General features: G+C 36.5%; 1 protein-coding gene across 9 annotated transcripts in view; it reads left to right on the top strand.

Moving 5' to 3' along the window:
• The window catches only part of ATP7A (ATPase copper transporting alpha), a 149,007-nt gene that overhangs the window by 116,940 nt on the left and 15,209 nt on the right, over positions 1–16,858 (top strand). For 6 of the 9 annotated variants that reach the window (XM_081563559.1, XM_081563555.1, XM_081563558.1 and 3 more), the window contains 10 exons: positions 369–445; positions 644–869; positions 1,995–2,228; positions 3,503–3,594; positions 5,401–5,528; positions 6,503–6,657; positions 6,871–7,005; positions 10,583–10,777; positions 14,719–14,901; positions 16,569–16,785. In XM_081563559.1, the coding sequence (XP_081419685.1) occupies positions 369–445; positions 644–869; positions 1,995–2,228; positions 3,503–3,594; positions 5,401–5,528; positions 6,503–6,657; positions 6,871–7,005; positions 10,583–10,777; positions 14,719–14,901; positions 16,569–16,785 (1,642 nt within the window). The remainder of the gene's footprint in view (positions 1–368; positions 446–643; positions 870–1,994; positions 2,229–3,502; positions 3,595–5,400; positions 5,529–6,502; positions 6,658–6,870; positions 7,006–10,582; positions 10,778–14,718; positions 14,902–16,568; positions 16,786–16,858) is intronic. The other 3 variants (XM_081563562.1, XM_081563561.1, XM_081563563.1) reach the window with 3 other exon arrangements.

The raw sequence follows: 16,858 nt of genomic DNA, 5'->3' as shown, positions 1-16,858 counted from the left end.
CTTGAATTAAATCAATAGTTTGAAAATAGTAGGATAGATATTAACTAGAATTGAGGAAACATTTATTTCTTTGATGAAAGATTAGAAACACGGATAATTAAGAGAAGGAATGGAGAAGGAAATGGCAACCCACTCCAATATTCTGGCCTGGAGAATTCCATGGACAGAGGAGGCTGGTGGCTACAGTCTGAGGCGTCAACAGTCAGACACGACTGAGCATGCAAGAGAAGGAAGCACATCTTCATCTTTATATTCCTCATAGTGATTTGCAGTTTAATTATTCTTAATGACAATACCACAGCTTAAAATTTCTGTACATAATGTTTATACATTCAGAGAAATAATTGTTTTCTCATGAATTTCCTTAGAGCTTGGGTTTTGAAGCTTCTTTGGTCAAGAAGGACCGGTCAGCAAGCCACCTAGACCATAAACGAGAAATAAGACAGTAAGTACTTTTGGAGTGTCAGTAAAGAACAGATTTTGATTTATGTTTACAAATTTAACATACTGTTAGCATGTCAGTTATTTTTTCAATAGCATCCTTACACTGGATGGGAATTGGTCACAAGTTATATTTCGCTGTGGTACACAGAATCTTTAACTATTAGGTGTTTACTCAAATGATCTTTCTTTTCTATACTAGATGGCGACGGGCCTTTCTTGTGAGCCTGTTTTTCTGTATACCTGTAATGGGACTGATGATATATATGATGGTTATGGACCACCATCTTGCAAGTCTTCAGCGTAATCAGAACATGAGCCAAGAAGAAATGATCAGCATTCATTCTTCTATGTTCCTGGAGCGCCAGATCCTGCCAGGATTGTCCATTATGAATTTGCTGTCTTTTTTATTGTGTGTTCCTGTACAGGCAAGTGAAATGTTAGCAAATATATTTGTTAATAATGGAAAATAGTCAAAACTAGTAGGTGAGGCTATTTTCAATTGTATGATGAATACTGGCCAGAAGTACGATCATTTTATGCTGGATGCTTTACAAAAATAATTTTAAACTGAGTGATTAAAGTAGATAATGAATTTCATTTTAATCCCTAAAGGATATTGTTTAATGACAGAGCAAATAATAAGAGTTCAATTCATATTTAGATATGAATTTGGCATTCATATCTGCCACTCTGTACAACTTCATATTTAAAGTTATTATAATAATAAATATGTTATTTTATTTCTTTATATTTTCATTAGAATTATTTTATATTATATATTTTATTTTAACATATTTATTATATGTTCTATTAAATAATCATAATAGTGATATTATTTTTATTATTTCTCCGTGGCACTTAAGTTCATTATTCTCTGTATGTTTTCAACCCTTCTTTTCAGATAAATTTTTCCTGTGGAACACTTCTAATAGATTTATTCCTTTTTCTGATCCTCATAAAAAGCAATAATGATTTTTAAAACATCCTAGTATGTTTCTCTAACTAATGAAAAATAAGCTTTTCAGTTGTGTATTCTAATGAAAACAGTGGACAGATCCAGTAGCTTGTGATGTACCATTCAGGGTGAATTTTGAAAAGAAGAAGGCAAGTTTTATATAAAAAATCATTGTCAAAGAATGTAATTCTTTCCCTAGTTCTTGTTTTTGCTAGCGTCAAAAGAAAAATCCAAGAATCACTTGACTTTCTTTATATTATGGAATATTCATTGAATCTTAGAGGATGGCTGCCAAGAGCTTTACAGCAATTTGAGTCCCTACACACATGTATCTGCTTAACTACAAACACTTTTGTTTCAGCTTTAAAAAAGCTCTGCGGGAATTTCCCCATGGCCTAGGTTCGATCCCTGATGGGGGAACTAAGGTTCCCACAAGCTACGTGATGTGGCTAAAAAAAAAAATTCTCCTTAGTTGTTTATGAATTAGATAAAAGCCGAAGGAAGTTAACATTGATACTTTATCTTAGTTATTGAGGTATAAACGTGAATTTCAGCTTTTTTTAAAAAAGCACTGATCACTGTTTCTGTATTACAGTTTTTTGGAGGCTGGCACTTCTATATTCAGGCCTACAAAGCACTGAAGCATAAAACTGCAAATATGGATGTATTGATTGTACTGGCAACCACCATTGCATTTGCTTACTCTTTGGTTATTCTTCTGGTTGCAATGTATGAGAGAGCCAAAGTGAACCCTGTTACTTTCTTTGACACACCTCCTATGCTGTTTGTGTTTATTGCACTAGGCCGATGGCTGGAACATGTAGCAAAGGTAAAGTAAAAAAGGGTGACATTTGTTAAAAATCTTGGGTAGATAAATGACGATAATATTTTCTAGACCAATTATTGGAAATATACATTGATTTATGTAATTAACCATGTACTAAAAGAAATATTCTTATTTTATCAGTATTTTAGGTTAAGTATTCCTTTGGAGGACTTCCTGGTGGGTCAGTGGTAAAGAATCTGCCTGCCAATGGTTTGATCCCTGGGTCAGGAAGATCCCCTGCAGGAGGGCACATCAACCTACTCCAGTATTATTGCCTGGGAAATCCCATGGACAGAAGAGCCTGATGGACTACAGTCCAAAGGGTCAAAAGAGTTGGACACGATTGAGCAAACTAAACACAAGCACAACACAAGCACATTTTATTTACATCACATTATTAATGGAAAAATTCATGTGACCACAAGATTTAAAATAATGATGGAAAAAAAATTCACCCACAGTCCCATGCTATAATGGAAATAACTTTCCAATCCTATTCCATATTCATTTATATTTTACAGAGTGGCAAATACAGTATATATACCACTTTGTACCCTTAACATTTTAAAGTTTTTCCTCCATTTTTGCAGTCTAGATAATTATTCAGTGTTTCTAAATAATATTCTCTCAAGTCTTTGTGCTATAATTTACTAAACCATTCTGCTTTTGTTCTAAATTAGATTGTTTCCAGTGTTTAATTTTAGATAATCCTGTTAAACATATTTATGTTTAATAGTTATTTCTGTTGAATTAATATCTTAGGATAAATTACAAAAGATATGGTTAAAAGACATAAATTTTTCTATGGCTCATTCTATTAACCTTAACAATTTTTGCCATCAGGAGTATTTAAGTAGTTTTACTACAACTTCATCAGCACTGATTCCTATCTAAATTTTTGCCAAGTTAGTAGGTATTAAATTGTATCATAGAGTTGCTCTAGTTTTTATTTCTTCTATTAGTATCAGGAATAAACATTATTCTACACATCAGGTATTATATTTCTTCTTAAATGAATTGCTTATTTATGTCCTTTGCCTTTGTACCTATTGGGTTCTGATGTTTTTCTTATGAATTTACGCTATTTTTTATTAATTATACCTAATAATATATTTTATATTTTGTGTACTTTTTATTTTCGAAGTCAGACATCTTCTGATATGAACTAATTAACATTCCTAAAGTGGTCTCTTAGGTAAATGTTAAAGATTATGTCTTTATTTTACATAAGACTTTTTCTTCCTTGGCATTGTTAACAGGTGTGTTTTAATTTATAGGGCAAAACATCAGAGGCTCTTGCCAAACTAATTTCACTGCAAGCTACAGAAGCAACTATTGTAACTCTTGACTCTGATAATATCCTCTTGAGGTATTTACCTTCATTATTCCTCCTCTTTTTTAACTTTTAGGAAAGATATTGAACATACACAGAAGTAGAGAGAAGGGTGGGGCTTCACTGGTGGCTCAGTGGTAAAGAATCTGCCTGCAATAAAGGAGACATGGGTTCTATCCCTGGGTTGGGAAGGTCCGCTGGAGTAGAAAATGGCAACCCACTCCACTATTCTTGCCTGGAAAATTCCATGGACAGAGTAGCCTGGTGGGCTACAGTCCATGGGGTCGCAAAGAGTCGAACATGACTGAGCACACACCAGAGAAGGGTATAATAAACCTACATAATCTTTCTCCAAGATTTAACAATTATTCACATTTTGCCACACTTTACTTCATCTGTATGATCTTTCTTTTGTTGTAGTAGAATTTTAAAGTAAATCCCAGTCATACGGTTTTACTGCCAATATTCCTGTTGTATCTTTAAAAAAAGACATATTCTTATATAATTATAATACCATATTGCATCTAAGAAAATGAACAATGATTCTTTAATATGGTCTGATACACAGTCCTTATTAACATTTCTCCTGTTGTCTCCAAAATGTTTTGAGTTTCTTTGTTTAATATGGAATTCAAAGTCCATGTGTTATTGCATTTGACTAACATGTAGTTTTTTATTTTTAATTGAGTTATAGTTGATGTATGATATTATGTGTTGCAATAGTGATTCACAATTTAAAAGATTATATACCCCATTTGTAGTTATTATAAAATAGTGGCTATATTCCACATGTTGAACAATATATACTTGTAGGTTTTTTTGTCCCTAACGGTTTGTACCTCTTAATCCCTTACCTGTGTTGCTCTTCACCCTTCCCTCTCCCCACTGATAACCCCTAGTTTGTTCTCTGTATCCGTGAATCTGATTCTTTTTTGTTATATTCACTAGTTTGTTGTATCTTTTAGATTCCACATATATAATAAGTGATACCATACTGTATAAGAACTTGTGGTGCAGTGGTAAAGATCACAGGGAGTTGGGCACGACTGAGTGAATAAGCACAGCACAGCCAGTACAGGAAATGTGGGTTCGATCCCTGGGTCAGGAAGATCCCCTGGAGAAGGAAATGGCTACCTACTCCAGTATTCTTGCCCAGAGAATCCCGTGCACAGAGGAGCCTGGCAAGCTACAGGCCATGGGGTCACAAAGAATCGAACACAACTGAACACTTACACACATGCACACACATCATACAGTATTTGTCTTTCTCCTGACATGTTTGTTTTAATCTAGAACAACAACTCCCTCCAGTTCTCCCTCCCTCATTTCTTGCTGCTTCTCCCTCTCTCCATACATTTAACTTGCTAAAGAAACATCTGTCAGTTGTCCCTGAAAATATCCCACAGTCCAAGTCTGTCTCTGTTTCCTTCTGGAATCATTTAACTTGTTCTATAACTCCTATATTACCTGTAAACTGAAAGTTAGAGCTAAAGACTTGATTAGATTTCATTCTTTTGTATTTCTCGTTTCTGTCCTTATAAAATTGTGTAAATAAGCTGTTTTGTTAAATAAAACCTATTACATTATTTCTAAAGCTTTCATGTATTTGTTCACTGACTATTCAACAAATATTTAGAGTGCCACTTTGTGCCAGGTACTGAGCTATTCCCCAACAATTAAAAGGACTGACTGACATTGTAGTTCCTAACTTAAGTGTTGGTTCTAATTTCCATTGGTAGCAGTTATGGGGCCACAAGCATGATGTGAACTGTAAAGCTTGCATGGAAAGATCAGAGGGAGAAGCAGATTTTCATAGTGCTTTTTATTGTAACTCATATGTAGTGAAGAGCAAGTGGATGTGGAACTTGTACAACGTGGAGACATTATTAAAGTGGTACCAGGAGGCAAATTTCCAGTGGATGGACGTGTTATTGAAGGACATTCTATGGTAGATGAGTCCCTCATCACAGGTATGTTCTTTCAGAGGATCATGACATGAAGGTGAAGTGAATCCAAAGTATTAATTAAAAATAGGCATGAAAGGTGAAGAGCTTTTTATAGAAACTGTGGACTGAATAAAAAATAAGCATAATTATTAAATCAATTTCTGCAGATTTACTTTGTGATTTTACTTATGCTACTGAAGGCTCTTTTTCACTGAGGATTGTTAATTACTAGAATGTATAACCAGAAGAAGTTGTTATATCCTGCTGTAGAGCCCAATAGACTTTGGCAAATTTTCCTGAGTTCCTGCCCGAAAGACCCATCTAGCGTTAGCTGGGATTGGACTCCAGGTTTTCAACATCAGGGTCAGCTCTAAAGAGAATAGACCTGGAGTAGTTTTAGAGATCTTAGATAACTAAGGCCAATTCAAATTAGAACCAAACTAACACCTTTCCTACCTCAGTCCTTATCATAGTACCAGAAGAGGCTCAGCTTATGAACTGCGTGTGAAAATAATTTAGGATTCTTCGTTTCTCAGTAGGGGTGCTATTGCTCATTTGGATGGGACAGTTCTTAATTCTGTCTGACTATCCTGTACATTATGGTACATTTAGAATTGATCCTGACCCACTAAGTTGGAGTAGCAATACCCTGTGCCCCATCTGTAGTTATTACAGACAAGAACTCTCTTACATTTATAAATGCTCTTTGGGAACAGGTTGAGAACCAATGACCTAAGACTAGTGTGGAGTTCCAAAAGTACCTACCAAAAGAGTTAGCACGTTAGATTTTTCCAGTTTAAGATATATATCCCTGGGATTTGGCCCAGAACTGGCATAAGGAAAAAGTCAGGCAATTTTAACCTAGGTGTTTGTCCAGATTCTGTTGCATGAAGAAAGAATCTCCTTTCTAGATGTTTTTTTGATAATTAACAAATAATGGTGTATTTCAAGATAGTATTTACTTATGCTCCCTAAATCTATCTTTTTTCCTTACATAGGAGAGGCAATGCCTGTGGCAAAGAAATCTGGAAGCACAGTGATTGCTGGTTCCATTAACCAAAACGGGTCACTCCTTATCCGTGCAACCCATGTTGGAGCAGACACAACCCTTTCTCAAATTGTCAAACTTGTAGAGGAGGCACAAACATCAAAGGTAACTTAACTTCCTAGAAACAGAAAGTATTTTCATTAAAGCCCACTCAGTATAAATCTTGGTCAAGTTTTGATAGGTTCCTTTGTTTAATTCCAGTTGTATTAATATGAAGTTTATTAAAATATTTCTGCTCAATACTACATATACTCTGTATTCATTATCAAAACAAGAGACTTTCACATACATATCATTATTATTATTTTTTAATTCTAGGCTCCAATCCAGCAGTTTGCAGACAAACTCAGTGGCTACTTTGTTCCTTTTATTGTTGTTATTTCCATTGCTACCCTTTTGGTTTGGATTATAATTGGATTTCTGAATTTTGAAATCGTGGAAACCTACTTTCCCGTGAGTGACTTATAAACATCTCTTTATCATATATAAGACAGTTTGCGAATCTTTTGCATAAGTAATTAATTTGGAAATAACTTTAGTAATTACTGGTATCTTTAACAGACTGGAGTGAGAAGGTGATAAGAATAACATTTGCATTTCTGTAGACATAAAAGATTTCCTTTTTGAAAGATTTTTTTCATTATAACTTGTGATTTTCCAAAAGCAAGTACAGGCACACCTTGTTTTAGTGCATTTTGCTTTATTGAGCTTTGCAGATATTGTGTTTTTTACAAATTGAAGGTTTGTGTCAATCTGTGTTGAACAAGTCTATTGATGCCATTTTTACAACAGCATTACTTTTAAATAAGGTATATACATATTTCTTTGGCCTTTTTTGGGCTTCCCTGGTAGCTCAGTTGGTAAAGAAACTGTCTGCAGTGCAGGAGACCTGGGTTCAATCCCTGGGTCAGGAAGATCCCTTGGAGAAGGAAATGGCAACCCATTCCAGCATTCTTGCCTGGAAAATACTATAGACACAGGAGCCTGGTGGGCTACAGTCTATGGGGTCGTAAGAGTCGGACACGACTTAGCGACTAAACCACCACCAGATGTATTTCTTTAGAGATAATGATATTTCCTACTTAATAGACCACAGTATAGTGTACAGTATGGGCTTCCCTGGTGGCTCAGTTGGTAAAGAATCTGCCTGAAATGCAGGAGACCTGGGTTTGATCCCTGGGTAAGGAAGATCCCCTGGAGAAGGGAATGGCAACCCACTACAGTATTCTTGCCTGGAGAATTCCATGGACAGAAGAGCCTGGTGAGCTACTCTCATGGGATCACAGAGTCAGGCATGACTGAGCAGCTAACACACACACACAGTGTATAGTATAGTATAAACATAACTTTTACCTTCTTTGGGAAATAAAAAATTCTTGTGACTCACTTTATTTTCGTGGTCCGAAACTGAACCCACAATATCTCTGAGGTATGCCTATAATGAGGTTATTGATATCACTATCAATAACCTCAGATAGGCAGATAACACCACCCTTATGACAGAGAGCAAAGAAGAACTAAAGAGCCTCTTGATGAAAGTGAAAGAGGATAGTGGAAAAAGCTGGCTTTAAAACTCAACATTCAAAAAGTGAAGATCGTGGCATCCGGTCCCATCACTTCATAGCAAATAGATGGGGAAACAGTGGAAACAGTGACAGACTTTCTTTTCTTGGGCTCCAAAATCACTGCAGATGGTGACTGCAGCCATGAAATTAAAAGACGCTTGCTCCTTGGAAGAAAAGCTATGACCAACCTAGACAGCATATTAAAAAGCAGAGACATTACTTTGCCAACAAAGGTCTGTCTAATCAAAGCTGTGGTTTTTCCAGTAGTCATGTATGTATGTGAGAGTTGGACCATAAAGAAAGCTGAGTGCTGAAGAACTGGTGCTTTTGAACTGTGGTGTTGGAGAAGACTCTTGAGAGTCCCTTGGACTGCAAGGAGATCAAACCAGTCCATCCTAAAGGAAATCAGTCCTGAATATTCATTGGAAGGACTGATGTTGAAGCTGAAGCTCCAATACTTTGGCCACCTGATGCAAAGAAATGACTCATTAGAAAAGACCCTGATGCTGGAAAAGTTTGAAGGCAGGAGGAGAAGGGGACGACAGAGGATGAGATGGTTGGATGGCATCACCAACTCAATGGACATGAGTTTGAGCAAGCCCCGGGAGATGATGATGGACAGGGAAGCCTGGCATGCTGCAGTCCATGGGATTGTAAAGAGTCGGACACAACTGAGTGACTGAACTCAGTTGATGCCTATACTGACCTTTCACATTTTATACATAGTCTCAATCCTAGCATGATTTTGCTTTCACAAAGCACTATGGATGTATTGAGGAAAACCTTGAAATCTCAGCTCTGTCACAATCAGTGTGATCTGAGGGCAATTTAATTTCTCTTTGAGCTTCAGTTTCCTCAAGTGAGATTTTAATAATATTCATCCAACATAACTTGCTGTTGTCATGAAAGTTAAATAAGATGATATATTAGAAACTCTTTGTAATTTATTGAACTCTTTATAAATACAAGGTAATATTAATGTCTGCTTCTCTCAAAGTCTATGATAGTCTCTGTGGTATGGTGTCATAAATTGGTATAGTAAACCTGGATGAGATGGTTGGATGGCATCACTGACTCGATGGACATGGGTTTGGGTAGACTCCAGGAGTTGGTGATGGACAGAGAGGCCTGGCGTGCTGCAATTCATGGGGTCGCAAAGAGTCGGACACGACTGAGCGACTGAACTGAACTGAACTGAACTGAACTGAAACCTGGACTGTGCCTCATGTTAGAGATATAACCTTTAATTCACTTAACTTCTCTTATTTTCAGTTTTGTCATCTGTAACATAGTGATAATAATACCTAAATTTCAGGATTGGAAATAGTGTATACATTTAAGACATATATGAAACCATAAGCTTAGATGTCTATGAAAATCCCTTCCAGTTCTCTCTCTGTATAACTCTTAGATCATCACTTAGTTTAAGTATTTGAGAACTTAGTAAGAATACAGCACTGTAAAACCATTATTACTAAGAAGATCTTTGTTGTATTTTTTTCTTTTAAAAATGCCATGCTATATATTCATTGTTTCATAGTGTTTGTCCCTTCAATTAAAGAACAGGTAGAATCAGAACATCTATTCTATGATGTGATCATTAGTATAATATTAAAAAGTTTCTTGAAATGATTCATATTGGTTAAATTGGAGAAGGAAATGGCAACCTACTCCAGTATTCTTGCCTGGAGAATCCCATGGACTGTAGCCTGTCAGGCTCCTCTGTCCATGGGGTCGCAAAAGTTGGACATGATATAGCAACAAAACCACCACCCATTGGTTAAATACTCACTGAACAAGAGGATTGCTGGGAAGTATTTTGGAATGTGTCTCCTTCAGGAATTTTTCTCATGAGTTCAGAAGGTCTTAGGAGATTTCTCGTAATACTATCAATCATTTTTACTCATGGAAGCAAATACTCAATGTCAGTAACAGCTATACTACCAGATACACTCATTAACATTGCTTTGTCCAAAATAATTTTATTGAGATGTAATTAAGCAACCTTTGCAAACTGAGTGATTTTTTTTAAACTGTGAAAGACAGTTTTATGGTCTTAGTATACAGAAGGACAGAATTATTTTTGTTTTGGGTCAGATTTGTTGAGAATTAGGTCCCATGTTTGCAGCTATTTCTGAAAGTCCCTAATAAAAACACTTATTCTCAATATGGGGAGTGAAGAAGCTTACTTTTCTTGTTTTTTATATTCACTCCATAGTGTGTAACTCTGGAATCAGCAAAATTGAAATCTTGAATTTTAGAACTGTAACTTGTTTACAGTTATGTCAACAATTTCTTATATTCATAAAAAACAAGTGTTTTCTTACTAGTAATTAAAACATATGCTGATAGCTAAGTAGAATCATGTGTTACTCCAGAATTGTGGTTTTATTTAGAGTTAAGCTTTGTTCTTTTTGTTTTATTCAGCTCTAAATCAGTAATCAAAATTCATGTTTCTTCTCAAGGGCTACAACAGAAGTATCTCCCGAACAGAAACAATAATACGCTTTGCTTTCCAAGCCTCTATCACAGTTCTGTGCATTGCATGCCCCTGTTCACTGGGACTGGCCACTCCAACTGCTGTGATGGTGGGTACAGGAGTAGGTGCTCAAAATGGCATACTAATCAAAGGTGGTGAGCCATTGGAGATGGCTCATAAGGTAAGATAGTCCCTAGAACTAAGAGATGTCTCATCCAAACTGGCAATAGCACCCCTGCTGAAAAACAGAGTCTTAAATTATTTCTACATTGCCCATAAGCTGAACTTCTGGCATTGTCCCGAGGGTGGAGGAAGGAAAGGTGTTATTTTGGTTCTGCTCTGAATTGGCAGAGAGTATAAGATCTCTGCTCCAGACCTACTGTCTTTAGAGTATACCCTCGTGTGGAAAACCTAGAGTCCTTTCCCAACTCATTCTAGACTGGTCTTTAGGGCAGGAAGATATCATAGATATTTGCTCAGGCAATTTGCCCAAGTCTATCAAGCTTCTCACCTATTTGTGTGTGACTCTATGTTTGTGCTGTTCAATATTTGATAGTGCTTACCCTTACTTTCATCTTTCCTGCTACCAGCTGACAGTTTGCAACTATGATTTCAGGAATATATAATCCTGTCCCTGATCTCTCTCATGTTAGAATTTCCATTACAATCTCAATCAAAGCCACTTGACTTCAACTAAAACCATATTCCTTCTAGTATATTCTTATTATGAGGATATAAATTATATACACATGCATGTACTAAACACAGAACACAACTTAGAACAGATTTGGAATCTCATCTAGCCAGTGAATACAGGCTACTAATTTTTATAGTAATTTTAAATTTTGATATAATTTCAAACTTAAATAAAATTTGCAAGAATAGTATAAAGAAATCTCACATACCCTTTACTGCAGATATCAGGCTCCTTTCCTAAGAACAAGGACAGTCTCTTACATAAACATAGTACAAAGATCAAAATCAAGAAGTTGATACTGATAAAATACTGTTGTCTAATCTGTTATCCATATTCCAGTTTCCTCACTTGTCTCCATAATCCTTTATATTTATTTTTTCTTTTGTCTGGAATCATGCTTTGTATTTAGTTGTCATATCTCTTTTCAAGTAACCAGCAAGATTGGCCTTGGAGTACAGAATGAAGCAGGGCAAAGTCTAATAGAGTTTTGCCAAGAGAACGCACTGGTCATAGCAAACACCCTCTTGCAACAACACAAGAGAAGACTCTACACATGGGCCTCACCAGAGACTCAATACCGAAATCAGATTGATTATATTCTTTGCAGCCAAAGATGGAGAAGCTCCATACAGTCAGCAAAAACAAGACCAGGAGCTGACTGTGGCTCAGATCATGAACTCTTTATTGCCAAATTCAGACTTAAATTGAAGACAGTAGGGAAAGCACTAGACCATTCAGGTATGACCTAAATCAAATCCCTTACGATTATACAGTGGAAGTGACAAATAGATTCAACGGAGTAGATCTGATAGAGTACCTGAAGAACTACGGATGGTGGTTCATGACATTGCACAGGAAGCAGTGATCAAGACCATCCCCAAGTAAAAGGCAAAAAAGCAAATTGGTTGTCTGAGAAGGCCTTAAAAATAGCTGTGAAAAGAAGAGAAGCGAAAGGCAAAGGAAAAAAGGAAAGATATACCCATTTGAATGCAGAGTTCCAAAGAATAGCAAGGAGAGATAAGAAAGCCTTCCTCAGTGATCAATGGAAAGAAATAGAGGAAAACAATAGAATGGGAAAGACTAGAGATCTCTTCAAGCAAATTAGAGATACCAAGGGAACATTTCATGCAAAGATGGGCACAATAAAGGACAGAAACGGTATGGACCTAACAGAAGCAGAAGATATTAAGAAGAGGTGGCAGGAATGCACAGAAGAACTATACAAAAAAGATCTTAATGACCCAGATAATCACAATGGTGTGATCACTCACCTAGAGCCAGACATCTTGGAATGTGAAGTCAAGTGGGCCTTAGGAAGCATCACTACGAACAAAGCTAGTGGAGGTGATGGAATTCCTGTTGAGCTATTTCAAATCCTAAAAGATGATGCTGTGAAAGTGCTGCACTCAATATGCCAGCAAATTTGGAAACCTCAGCAGTGGCCACAGGACTGGAAAAGGTCAGTTTTCATTCCAATCCCAAAGAAAGGGAATACCATAGAATGCTCAAACTACTGCACAATTGCACTCATCTCACACACTAGCAAAGCAATGCTCAAAATTCTCCAAGTCAGGCTTCAACAGTACGTGAACCGTGAACTTCCAGATTCTCAAGCTGGATTTAGAAAAGGCAGAAGAACCAGAGATCAAAGTGCCAACATCCATTGCATCATCGAAAAAGTAAGAGAGTTGCCAAAGAAAGTCTACTTTTGCTTTATTGACTATGCCAAAGCCTTTGACTGTGTGGATCACAACAAACTGTGGAATATTCTTAAAGAGATGGGAGTACCAGAACACCTGACCTGCCTCCTAAGAAATCTGTATGCAGGTCAAGAAGCAACAGTTATAACTGGACATGGAACAACAGACTGATTCCAAATAGGAAAAGGAGTATGTCAAGGCTGTATATTGTCACCCTGCTTATTTAACTTGTATGCAGAGTACATCCTGAGAAACGCTGGGCTGGATGAAGCACAAGCTGTAATCAAGATTGCTGGGAGAAATGTCAGTAACCTCAGATATGCAGGTGACACCACCCTTATGGCAGAAATGAAGAAGAACTAAAGAGCCTCTTGATGAAAGTTGAAAGAGGAGAGTGAAAAGTTGGCTTAAATCTCAACATCAGAAAACTAAAATCATGACATCTGGTCCTATCACTTCATGGCAAATAGATGGGGAAACAGTGGAAACAGTGACAGACTTTATTTTGGGGGACTCCAAAATCACTGCAGATGGTGACTGCACCCATGAAATTAAAAGATGCTTGCTTCTTGGAAGAAAAGCTATGACCAACCTAGACAGCATATTAAAAAGCAGAGACATTACTTTGCCAGCATAGGTCCGTCTAGTCAAGGCTATGGTTTTTCCAATGGTCATGTAGGGATATGAGATTTGGAGTATAAAGAAAGCTGAGCACCGAAGAATTGATGCTTTTGACCTGTGGTGTTAGAGAAGACTCTTGAGAGTCCCTTGGACTGCAAGGGGATCAAACCAGTCAATCCTAAAGGAAATCAGTCCTGAATGTTCATTGGAAGGAGTGATGCTGAAGCTGAAACTCCAATAGTTTGGCCACTTGTTGCAAAGAACTGACTCTTTTGAAAAGACCCTGATGCTGGGAAAGATTGAAGGCAGGAGGAGAAGGGGACGACGGAGGATGAGATGGTTGAATGGCATCACCAACTTAATGGACATGAGTTTGAGTAAGCTCCAGGAGTTGGTGATGGACAGGAAGGCCTGGCGTGCTACAATCCATGGGATTGCAAAAATTCGAACACGACTGAGTGACTGAACTGATCTCTTCTCATCTTGGTTCCTCAAGCTATTCATTTCTCAAGATTCATTGTCTGAGTTTACTGTGAGGCAACTATGTTCTCTAATTCCAGATTATTCCTCCTTCCTGCCTGATATGAGTTTCCCTCATTGGTTTCCTGAGCTGTATTCTCTGGCCAAGCTTCTCATCTAGACTCAATAAAGTCAAAGCAACCCAGAAGGTTTTAGCTGGTGCACACTTCAAATTAATTACTCAATTGTAATTATTTACCTACTGCCCAGATTTTTTTCCCCTACAGATCTAAAATTCATTAGTATTGAAAGTCTTTTTCTTTCCTTAGAGGTACTAGAGGCATCTCTAAGTTACCTATTAACGGTCAACTCTTAACGGGTACTTCTAGCTATTTAACACATGTTCACAGCATGTTGAACTTTTGCAAGGGAGGGTTATTAGGTGTAACTAACGATATTTCTTTCTTTACTCTCCCTTCTTTTTAGTCTCCCAAAGACCGCTTAAGTCCAATTAAATCAAAGTCAGTTTATTAAGAAACAAAATAGTAACGTGTTTGTCACAGTAAACCTTTTTTCTCATTTCTGGAATGCTGATACTAACAATTATCAAGTCATACAGTGCATTCTATTTTGATTTTCTTGTAGGTAAAGGTAGTGGTATTTGATAAAACTGGAACCATTACCCATGGAACCCCAGTGGTGAATCAAGTAAAGGTTCTAGTGGAAAGTAACAGAATGTCACGCAATAAGATCCTGGCCATTGTGGGAACTGCTGAAAGTAACAGTGAACACCCTCTGGGAGCAGCCATAACCAAATACTGCAAGCAGGTACAATTTTCCCTTGTTTATTCATGATTTACATACATAGTTGGTATGAAATTAGAGAGACTTGTGTTTTCTCATTTTATTTTGTATGTCTCAATTTCTTCATACAGAAAAGTATAAAGATGAAAATGAAAATTAACTGTAACCCTACTGCACAGATAACCTCAGTCAACTAAGAAGTAAAATAGAAATAATACATATTTATGCGAGGAAAATTTAGATAGTTCAGCATTACATAATGAAAAAGGAAAGCCTCATTCCCTTCCCTTTTCCGTAATTCCTCTCTCCAAAGTTTAGCAAGTGTTAACCTGTTAACAGGCTTTTTGAACAACAGCTTTATTGAGATAAAATTCACATACTGTAAAGTTCACCCTTGTAAAGTGTACAAGTCAATAATTTTTAGTATATTTACAAAAGTGTGCATCTGTTAACCATTTTTAGTGTATATACCAACATTTGTTATTTTTAAACTTTACATAGAAAGGTGATAATACAATGACCAGTCTTTGGTATTTTTTAAAAATTTTGTGTTAAGTGATTTTTCCTTATCAGGACATACAGATTTGCTTCATTGTTTTTAATGGCTATATTATATGCCACTGTATGATTGGCTTTTTGGCTCTTACAACCTGTAGTTAAACATCCTTGTCAGCTTTTGCAAGTTTATCTCTAATGTTTAATGACTATCAATGTAATTGCTGGATCAAAGGATAGGTGCAGTTACATTTTGATGAATGTTACCAGTGCTTCAATGGCAAATGTTATCAACACCCATACAAAAAGGTATACCAGTTTATACTTTCACCAGAAGTTGAATGACATTTCCCCACATTCTCACTAACACTTAATTTTTTCCAATTCAGTAAGTTAAAATATTTATTCGTTGACTGTTTACTTTGCATTGTCTTCATTGTGAATAAGGTTGAGTATCTTTCCACATGCGTATTGGCCATTTGCATTTCTTTCTATTCCCTGTTTGCTTGTCTCTGTTGCCTATTTTTTTTCATAAGATTGTTTACCTTTTCTTATTGATTTGTATAATTTCTTTGTAAATTATCTCACATAATTTTTCAGTTAAAAAATGTGGCAGTTTCACCATTGGTGTTTCCATTTCTTTATTTGTTCTTTCCATTTTACCTATTAACTATTACTGACCTGGCTTCTATACACCCAAATCAAACAACAGAGAGGACAGAGATATAAAGAGCCAGGAAACAATGATGGTCACCAGAATTCTTTGGCTTACTAAGGACACAGAATCATACTAGAGAGGCCCTCTGGTAACTAAAGGCTCTGTTCTTTGTTACCCTTTCCCCTGTACTGAATAGAAAATCTAACTTGACAATAGAATTAAATATTTAACTTGTAATTCTGTACTGGAAAGGACAGAGAATATTCATAAACCTTCCACATTTTCTTTCCCTAAATATGGTATAAATCTTATGGAGTGGGGTTTTTTAAAAGGATTATGAGGTTCTCCTGTAACTTTGAACATTATACTCAGTGCTCTGTTCCTTTGTCCTTATCAAAACCCACTGTCTAATAGGCAATGATAAGTGACAGTTTTATTCTAAACATTTAGAATTAACCAGCAGTAATCTTTGATCTCGCTAATGATGACCTTGGATTGTTAGAACAGCAGAGGAAATCCTTCTGTTTCTATTTGTTAGGAGCTGGACACTGAAACCTTGGGTACCTGCATAGATTTCCAGGTTGTGCCAGGCTGTGGCATTAACTGTAAAGTCGCCAATATCGAAGGCTTGCTACACAAGAATAACTGGAAGATAGAGGAAAATAATATTAAAAATGCATCCCTGGTTCAAATAGATGAGAGTAATGAACAGTCATCAACTTCGTCTTCCATGATTATTGATGCTCAGTTCTCAAGTAAGCTAATTTTCTTTGTAGTACCAATTATGGGACAGTTATTAACAGGTATCTAACCTTATAAATCGAACTG

Source organism: Giraffa tippelskirchi, chromosome X (assembly GCF_054371585.1).
Source record: "Giraffa tippelskirchi isolate mGirTip1 chromosome X, T2T-mGirTip1v1.2.pri, whole genome shotgun sequence".
Classification (NCBI taxonomy): domain Eukaryota; kingdom Metazoa; phylum Chordata; class Mammalia; order Artiodactyla; family Giraffidae; genus Giraffa; species Giraffa tippelskirchi.
Note: the sequence above shows the minus strand (reverse complement) of the source record. Positions and strands in the feature narration are given on the sequence as shown.